The 10,609-nt window shown below is 38.4% G+C and overlaps 1 protein-coding gene and 1 pseudogene across 1 annotated transcript; both read left to right on the forward strand.

Annotated features, from left to right (window-relative positions):
- The first annotated feature begins 906 nt into the window (after positions 1-906).
- Positions 907-2,343, forward strand: LOC106338372. The gene has a single exon (XM_013777366.1). It carries the CDS (start codon positions 907-909, stop codon positions 2,341-2,343), a length of 1,437 nt encoding a protein of 478 aa, XP_013632820.1.
- Positions 2,344-2,505: 162 nt separating this feature from the next.
- LOC106338373 lies at positions 2,506-5,214 on the forward strand (annotated as a pseudogene).
- Positions 5,215-10,609: the final 5,395 nt, after the last annotated feature.

Genomic DNA, 10,609 nt, shown 5'->3' on the forward strand with positions numbered 1-10,609 from the left:
TGACACAGGAGCTTCAAGATGGAAAACATGGATTTCGGCCGGACATCGATCAACGAGGTGAGAGCAATATCGAGCGACAAGTCGGCAGCAATATCGGTCGACGTCGAACATCCAACATCGATCGACAACACCCCGTCGGAAGCAGGTAAGTTTTCTCTTACCAATGATGCTAATGAGGGAGTAGTCCTAGGAGAACCTCAAAGTCAGCTAAGCAACGCAAATAACCAAATTATGAATGAACAGGGTACTGAAATCCCTGTTCAAATTAAATCTATCTCAGAAAGAGATAATGAATGGAAATTGCCTTTGCAAGACTACTTAACCCCTGGAAGGACCTATTCCAATAGGTCCGCAATTAGACTACCACAAGATGATACCAAGAGATTCGGGATCAGTCCTGAATACTTAATTATGGTACGTCAAAACCCTTTCCGTGGGACCGTCTCAGAGCGACCGCACGGCTACATCGAGTATCTAGAAGAATTAATGGATGATGAATACAATCGTTGTAAACTCTTCCTATTTTCCTTAGAAGGCGACGCCAGAAAATGGTTTGACCAAATACCAACATGATCTTTGACCTGTTGGAAGGAGATAAGGAGTGCCTTTATCAATCAATTCTTCGATGAGGCGCACTACTGGGATGTAAGAAAGAAAATCTCCACATTCTGTCAAGGTCCATGGTAATCGTTCAGAAACGCTTGGGAGAGATTCAAGAGCTACCAACTTGAATGCCCCCACCATGGCTATTCAAAGCCACAGCTCATTAATACCTTTTACGGAGGTATTAATCTTCATTACCAAATTACGCTCGACACAGCCAGTGAAGGGAACTTCAGTACTAGAAACCCTAAAGAAGTGTAGCGTTTGATCAAGAATATAGCTACGGGAAGATCCTACGAAATGATGGACGTAGAGTTAGGAAGGAAAGTTGACTCAGTTGATGAGTCACCTTTACTCGAAATTAAAGAACATCTAGACTCACCCCATCTTGCTTTTGAAGGACAGAACCAATTTGGAGTTTACCAAATTGATGATGTTACCCTATCTGAGCTAGAACAGCAAATAAATTTTGTAGATAGCCAAACCTTGGAAAATAAGTATCCTAGCCCTGATAGCTTTACCCAAAATTATGATGCTACTGTTGGATCACGCCGAGGCAGAGCGAAATTTAGGCTAAACCAAGCTTTCACGGGAAATAGCAAATTGGCCACTGACCTGAACGGAAAGATAGACTTAATCTTTAGTGAGCTGACGAGGAAGTTCGACACTTTGAGTGAACACATTAAGAGACTGGACAGTTGGGTCGCGGAAAACGCAATCGCCATCAAAAGAGAGACAGGACGTCTCCCTGGGCGGGCTGACGCGAACCCAAAACGTCAAGTTAATGTCGTGTTATTGAGAAGCGGAAAACGCCTCATTCCGAGCACAATAGAAATCAACAACACAGAGAAACATGTTGTAGTTGAGGAAGCCGGTGAAAATAGGTCGCGCCCTATAATCCTCGATGATCCCAACACCGAGTCAGAAATACCTCGAGAGAAAGAGCGACCCAACACTGAGAAAGAGGCCATCGACCTTGAGGAGGAAGAGGGAGAATTGGGAGAAGATGTCGAAATCGATCGACAAGAAAGAACGAACAATGTCTATCGACTCTCGACTCCTGTTGAACCCACTATAGAAAGAGTGTATAGGACTCTACCACCCTTCCCTCCTAACAAAACTCAGACTAAGCGAGAGCTAGATAAAGCGATCTGCAAGAAAGCATTCGATAAGATCATTTTGGAAATGCCATTGAGTGATGCAATAAAAGTTTCACCTTCAATAAAAAAATATGCAAAAGATATGGTATCCAACAGTTTTCCAGCCGCTGAGCGCAGCGTCATGATGGTTTCAGAGGAAGTAAGTGCAATAATCCAAGGCGAGATCCCAATCAAGAGACCCGATCAGGGCAGTTTTGTTTTGAATTGCAATATACGGAACAAAAAATTATCTCGATCCCTTTGTGACCTAGGTTCCAGCGTGAACCTCATGCCACATTCTGTCGCAACAGCCTTAGGATACGACAAGTTCAAACCTACCAACATAACTTTGGTTCTGGCCGATAGATCCATTAGATTACCTGAGGGAGTGCTTGACGACGTGCCAATAAGAATTAACGGCTGTCGCGTTCCAACAGATTTCGTGGCACTGAAATACCAGAATGAACCAAAGGACCCCCTTATTTTGGGTAGACCATTCCTAGCTACTGCAGGTGCGATCTACTGTGTCAAAGAGGGTAGGATATGTCTAAACATTGGAAGCATTCCGATGACTTTCAACATGGATAACCTGATAAGATGATCCTTGATCGATAAACAGACTTCCTACGTGGATGATATCTGTGAATTGACTGAAGAATCTTTCATAAACTGGTGCTCAGACGACCCACTGGAGATAGTTCTCACAGCTAGTGAAGAAGAAACTTTCAGTGTCGACAGTAGAGCTGAAGAATACACACGATTAATGGACGCGAGCATGGAAACAGAAAGCATTGATGACATAGAGGATGACGCTTGGGCAATCAACGTCGATCGATATTTAATAAGATCTGTTGATCGACAACCATCCTCCTTGAAGGAATGGGATCCCGAAAAAGCACCAAAGATTGAGTTAAAACAGCTGCCCGTTGTACTCAAATATGCTTTTCTCTATACAGATTCATATCCAGTAATCGTGAACGCCAACCTCACAAACAGAGAACTTGCGTTGTTATTAAATAAACTACGCAAATACAGGAAAGCCCTGGGGTACTCTCTCGAAGATATTCCTGGCATTTCTCCAGATCTGTGCATGCACCAGATTCACCTAGAAAACGGATCAAAATTGTCAGTGGAACGACAAAGGCGACTGAACCCAAACTTGAAAGAAGTTGTTAAAAAGAAAATAATTAAACTTCTAGATGCCGGAGTCATTTACCCGATTTCGGATAGTAATTGGGTTAGCCCCGTGCCTGTTGGACCAAAAAAGGGTGGAATCACTGTGGTGAAGAATGACAAAGACGAACTCATTCCCACGCAAACCGTCACTGGACATCAAATGTGTATCGATTATAGAAGGCTAAACGATACTACTAGAAAAAATCACTTCCCTTTACCTTTCATTGATCAAATGTTAGAAAGATTGGCAAATCACCAATACTACTGTTTTCTTGACGGATACTCTGGATTTTTCCAAATCCCTATACATCCTGACGATCAAGAAAAGACCACCTTTACATGCCCTTACGGAACATTCACATACCGCATAATGCCATTCGGTATTTGTAATGCCCTTGCCACTTTCCAACGGTGCATGATGTCAATTTTTACTGATATGATAGAAGACTTCATGGAAGTCTTCATGGATGATTTCTCAGTATATGGATCCAATTTGAAAAACTGTCTCGATAACCTATGTAAATTTTTGGCAAGATGCGAAGAAAAGAATCTCGTTCTAAATTGGGAAAAATGCCACTTTATGGTTAACGATGGAATCGTCTTAGGACATAAAGTGTCTGCTGCTGGTATAGAAGTAGATCGGGCAAAGATTGAGGTAATGACCGGCCTGCCGGCACCCACAAAAGTGAAAGATGTGAGAAGTTTTCTCGAGCATGCCGGATTTTGCAGGAGGTTCATACAAGATTTTAGCAAAATCGCTAGACCTCTCACCTCCCTCCTCTGTAAAGAAGTTAAATTCGATTTCACACCAGAATGCGTAAAGTCTTTTGAGGAAATAAAGAAAGCCTTGATAACCGCCCCCATCGTACAAGCACCTGACTGGAATCTTCCTTTCGAAATCATATGCGATGCAAGCGATTTCGCTGTAGGAGGAGTTCTGGGCCAAAGGAAAGACAAAAAGCTACATGCAGTCTATTATGCCAGTCGAACTCTCGACGACGCACAATGAAATTACGCAACAACAAAAAAAGAACTACTAGTCGTGGTTTATGCATTCGAAAAACTCCGTCAATACCTGGTCGGATCGCGAGTCATCGTCCACACCGACCACGCTGCAATTAAATACTTGATGCAAAAGAAAGACGCAAAACCACGACTCATGTGATCGATCCTTCTACTTCAAGAATTCGACATCGAGATCAAAGATAAAAGAGGAGTACAAAACGGAGTTGCAGATCATCTTTCCCGGATAAGAATAGAAAACGACGTCCCTATCGATGATTTCTTACCAACTGAAAACGTTTACCAAACGGAATCATTCATCGGGAAAGTATGTCTCACTTCCGAGGATCTATCGATCGATGATAACGATCTAATGTCGATCGATTACGACAATACCAGATCGATCGACGACGACGACAGTATGTCGATCGACACTTCAGACATTCTGAGCGAAGATACTAATCCCAAAACCCTCACCTTCGTTATAAAAGTTAACATCGCGCACAACAAGCTGTGCCCTGACCGTGGTTCCCCCGTGGATGAAAGTCTGCATCGAGGAGTGCATGTAGTCGGACAAGGTTCAAAGGACATACCTTGGTACGCTGATATAGTAAACTATATAGCTGCCGACATAGAACCCGAAAAGTTGAGAGGGTACACAAGAAAGAAAATCTTACGAGAAGTTAGGAGATATCACTGGGACGAACCATATCTCTACAAACACTGCTCTGACGGGATGTATTGACGCTGCGTCGCCGAAACTTAAATACACGATATTTTATTCCAATGCCATGGATCAGATTATGCTGGGCATTTTGCTAATTTTAAAACAGTATCAAAAATTCTTCAAGCAGGATTCTGGTGGCCAACCATGTTTCGCGATGCTCATGCATTCATAGCACGATGCGACAGATGCCAACGAAGGGGGAAAATCAGTAAAAGACACAAAATGGAACAGAAATCTATTCAAGAGGTAGAAGTCTTTGACTGTTGGGGAATAGATTTCATGGGCCCTTTTCCTTCTTCGTACGGAAATAAATACATCCTAGTCGCTGTTGACTATGTGTCAAAGTGGGTCGAAGCGGTAGCTTCCCCAACAAACGACGCATCTGTAGTCATTAAGCTTTTCAAAAGCATTATCTTCCCGAGATTCGGAATACCCCGAATAGTCATAAGTGACGGTGGTTCCCATTTCATCAACAAAGTTTTTGAAGGACTACTCCGTAAGAACGGAGTACATCATAGAGTTGCTACACCCTACCACCCGCAGACGAATGGGCAGGTAGAAGTCTCAAATCGACAGATCGAAGAAATCTTAGAAAAGACCGTGGGCACATCCAGAAAAGATTGGTCTAGAAAATTGGACAATGCACTCTGGGCCTATCACCGGACTGAATTCAAAAATCCATTAGAAACGACCCCATTTCACCTACTCTATGGAAAATCCTGTCACTTACCAGTTGAGCTAGAACATAAGGCAGCCTGGGCCATTAAATTATTAAATTTCAACATCAAACCAGCTGCCGAAAGAAGGCTCATACAGCTTAACGAACTGGACGAGATTAGACATTTAGCCTATGAGAGTTCAAAGATATACAAAGAAAAAATGAAAGCATATCATGATAAAAAGATCATTTCCAGACACTTCGAACCAAATGATCAAGTATTACTGTATAACTCTCGGCTAACGCTGTTTACTAGAAAAAACTGATCTCGTTGGTCTGGTCCTTTTACTGTTGTGAATGCCCATCCCTATGGAGCCATTACGCTCACAAATAATAAAAGAGACAAATTCACGGTAAATAGCCAACGAGTAAAGCACTATTGGGCTAAACCGCCAAATATTGAGCCCAAAAACTTAGGCCCCCTTCCCGATAATTAGAAAATTCGAATATCAAGTCAAGCTAAAGACTTAAAATAAGCGCTGAATGGGAGGCAACCCATATTTAATTTTAGGATTTTTAGAAATTTTTAGGACTTAAAAAAAAAAAATTAAGTATCGGAAAACAAAGCGTCTGTTGATCGACGATGACGACTCGTCGTCGATCGACATCGAATGAACAGACACGGGGTCACTTAAGTCGACACTTAAGTCAACATTCACACAAACCCGAAAACCCTACGAAAACATTCCCATCTCTTTTATCTCTCTTTTTTCACCCAAATCCGACGATCCTTGCGCTCAATCCACTAAAATTTCAACCCTCTCTCCGTTTAGATCACTTAACTCACGCATCATCATGGTATGAACACGAAATTTTCTAAATTTTTGTTCTTCCTAGGGTTGAAATAGAAATCGGATTTGAACTGAGATTTTAGAGCTTATATCGATCGATTTTTGTTTAAGGTACAATATAATAAGGAATACCGATCGATTTAACGGATTTTTTGTACCATGAAAATCGAATCGCATAATTGGGTTTTTACAGGTTTTCACGCATGAGATATCGATCGATAACAATCGGTTTTATTGATTGATTTTCTCAATGGCTCGTCGATTGACAGAGATGCGGTGATATCGATCGATTATGCGGTGTACATGTTGATCGATCCTCGAGACAGAGGGTAACACATTCTTTTCTCTTGTCTAACATTTTAACTTAGTAGTTATTATTAACTTTCTAACCAACCAACCTTAGACTGAATATCACTGGGGACAGTGAAGTTTAAGTCTGGGGGAGGTACTTAGTGATATTAGTTTATTCATGAATTTTTAAATATTTCCACACAAATTTTTTTTTATTGAGTCAAGAAGGGAATAATGATCTTATCAGATTTTTGCTTGTTATCTAACCATTCTTTTAGCACCATTTTAAACTTTCTGATTGCACATAGTACTAAAGATACTAAAGTGGATCAACCTGTCAACTGTCCACATTTGCTGAGATTGTTTGAAGGAACGAAAGCTGACCTCCAACACTAAACTTGACACAATTGCTTGTCTTGGGGCTTGATATACATGGGATCGGATTCTTCAAACAAGTCTGGAAGGTAAAGTCTTGTGTAGATTTATCACCTTTTATCTCTCTATTTCGACCCTAGATTAATAGGTAGATTGAAAAAAAAAATTATAAAAAAAATTAATTAATTTTATTAATTAGGCGGTAGTTAGGTGGAATTCGAACATGACTTGGTGGCTACAACTATTAAGGCTTACTTCATAAGGATTCCAACAAAAAGAATTCGAACGGGACTTGGTGGCGGCAATCATCAAGGTTCGATTCATATGAATTCTTGGATATAGGTCAAAAAGAAGTGAACAGGACTTAGTGGCAATCATCATTACGGCTTGCTTCATGGAAGCCTGTCCAATCTTGGTCAATCAACCTGCAATTAGTAGACTTTGACTAAAGAGAAAAAAAGATAGAAACTAACTTTTAACTGCAGATCTAGATACTTGTTTGAGAATCCTTGCATTTTGTGATCGATACTCCCAAGGTAAAGCTTACACTTTTATTTATGCAAAGAAATGAGGTTGGTAGAGGGGAATGTAAGACAAGATTTGGTTAAGTTGCTGGCTAGATGAATTTGGTTGCTAAGCTAGGATATGGTATAAAGTGCTTTTGTGATTAGGACTTTTTAATATATGGATTGCAATATTGTAGAGGTGATGATTCTGAGTTTTAGATTATGAGAGTTCCTGATGTTTTCAAACCTGTCTCAGAGAGACTGCTCTGTTGTGTTTTGCTTGAGGACAAGCAAAAAAATAAGTCTGGGGGAGTTGATAGACCATGGATTTTACCCATTTTTAACCATGGTTTATGAATGTTTTAAGATATATTATCACTATATAGAGTCTATTTAGAACAATTACAGGTTCAGGTACTATCTGGAAGAAAATGATGTATTTGAAGCTTTTTGGAGATCTTTTGAGCTTCGTTGGAAGCAAGAGATGGTCAACGGTCGCAATTCAGTATCGACCGACAGTTACCACCAAATATCGATCGATGTTGAGTTCCTTACATCGATCGATTATGAAGCCATCCAAGAATTAATGACAAATTAAAAGGTTTCAAGTTTCACAAAAGTCTTAATAATTACATCATTAGCCCATGGTCGCTTGTTAGGCTATTTGTTAGGATTTTGTATCATTTTATAGGCAGACTTGCCTAGAGACCTTTTTAGACCTAGTTTGGAGGAGGCAAGATGCCACCATTGAAAGAGGAGAGATAGATCATCTACTGCAAAACAGAGAAGATCTTGAACTCCCTTGTTTTCATTATTTCTGTTACTTTTACTATTTATTTTATCTAAGTATTATTCAGACCATCATAACCATGTGTTCCATGAATATGTCTGAGTAGTCCTTACTGTTAGATTTAGGTTTCTCAAATGGGTTGATAAATGTAATACTGACATAACAATTGCTAGGGTGTTTAGAAATATAGTTCTTTCATCTAGTTGTGCTTAAAGCTAAGTTTAGGATTGATCACCCTTTAAGCTTAGATCTAAGGATTAATTGGGATCAAGCCATTGCTTGACTCAATACCTGAAAATAACTAGAATTATCTAACTGACTAGATACAGACGAGATTTGGTCAAGTGTGTTAGAGAATACTATATCAAACTTGTCCGTAAAGATTTCTGGAAGAAATATCGATCGACGCAGCGAGAGCCCTGTCGATCGATATTTTGAAAGGTGTATCAATCGATATTCACAAAGAATTGTCGATCGAAACTTTCTCGTGATTAAAATACGAGAGTTGAGATCTAAGATCCAAATTAGATAAGATAATCAAATAGATTATATCCTAGTTTGAATTCAAGAACAATTAATATTAATAAACCCCTAATTTCCCAAGTTAAGTGTTACTTATCATACCTGGGAATATACCTGAATCTAGCTCCTTCAACCAACTGTTAACAGCCTCAAAACAATCAATCGAGCACTAAATTTGCTCACCAATCCATTTACTGCTTTTAAAACTTATAAACCATTTAATCTAGATTTATTTAAAAACCACAATCTACTGTGTAATCCTAGAGTCTCTGTGGATTCGATCCCTAAGTACTACATCCGAACCTCTTATTTGAGAGAGTAATTCACTTCTTAGGGTAATTTGAGTGATATCACAAGTCCATCTGGATGCTAATGCAGGTTCAAAATAATAAAAAAGCAAACAAACATAGTTGCATTCAGATGATTTATCTGGATGCATGGACGAAATACACAAACAACAACATCTAGATGGAGCATCTGGATAAGGCATCTAGATAGACCATCTAGATGCATCTTTCAAATGTACAAACGAACATGGCCTTAAACGCATATCACTAAATCATAAAAATAAAATAGTATACAATTAAATGGTGATTAAAATATACATTATCTCACGAATAGTTAATTTTATCTTAGTTAAAAATCTTCCTTTTGCCTTAAGATTTTTCTAAAGGTCCAACATTCACAACCTCACTATTAATATCTAAAATACAAAACATTAGAACGAACAACTAATGAACAAAGAGAGCATAAATAAGACACATCAATTAAAAATACAATATGATATAAATAAAAAAACTCACCTACTAAGACTTATTTTTCATACTCGTCCAAATATTTCTTTAAATTTTTTGAAATAATTATTTTCAACTTTTAATTTCAAAAAATCATGACAGTGAGTGATTTTAGTTGTTATATAGAAGTTTATCTTAAAAGCATATTCTATATTATGTGGTTTACTCACGGGTAATGAAATTATTCAGAATAAAAAAAAAAATCTTTGAGATAACTTAGATCGGAAGTACCAAAAAAACTTTCATCAATAGAAGCATGAATCTTCTTTCCCTAATTTTTATTTTGATAAAAACAAGTGACTAACATGAAATCGACTAATTAATGAAAATCAATAACAAAATAGAAAATACTAAAAATGAGTTAAAAAAAAAAAATAGAAAATACTATACTTATAATGGTACCAATCAATACCAATTCACTCGAAACGATTTTTTAATTTTTCCATGTATTCTAAGATTTCAATACTCTAACTTTAATCTTGTAGCAGTCTCTAACCAGATCAATATCTCCGATAAGAACAAGAGAAATGGGTTTCCTCTTAAAAACATCGTTTAAAATTTATAATTTGTGCTGAAAAGTTTTGTAAATTTTTTTTGTATTGTCAATTAAATATATGATGACAACTGTATATACTAATATAGAGTCGGTACAGTATTATTATAATATAATATTAAGATATATACTAAAATATAATCAGTATTATTGATGGATTCAAACATATTATTATAATATAAAATAGATTACGATAAATATCACTTACATATTATATTTTTTTTTTATTTTTTTTTGTCGACGCCCATCTTTTAAGATCAAGTGGTAGTCGGGCTTGAGTCGTTCCGAAGAGACGCTCTATCCGGCTGAGTCTGATCTATATGAGAAAAAAGAACACCGGTACACCTTGCCTCCTTGGCGAGAGAATCTGCACGAGAATTCCTAGTCCTCGGTATATGGCTGATGTTGAACTCCAAGAAACCGGCTCGTTGAAATCGGAAGGAAGCTAACTCAGAGGCAAAGGCCGGCCAGTCAGTAGGGTTAGCAATCATATCTACCATGTCGGAACAGTCCGTCTCGATATGAATCACGGTGTACTGTAATTCTCGCAAACAGGACATCGCCCATATGAGTCCTTCCATCTCTGCATGGAGGCTTGATAGGCTTTTCCTGCAACCTTGTA

Source organism: Brassica oleracea, chromosome C4 (genome assembly GCF_000695525.1).
Source record: "Brassica oleracea var. oleracea cultivar TO1000 chromosome C4, BOL, whole genome shotgun sequence".
NCBI lineage: Eukaryota > Viridiplantae > Streptophyta > Magnoliopsida > Brassicales > Brassicaceae > Brassica > Brassica oleracea.

Bases quoted from the DNA above. Each gene is read 5' to 3' on its own strand.
- LOC106338372 (XM_013777366.1), top strand. From the start codon at position 907: ATGGACGTAGAGTTAGGAAGGAAAGTTGACTCAGTTGATGAGTCACCT.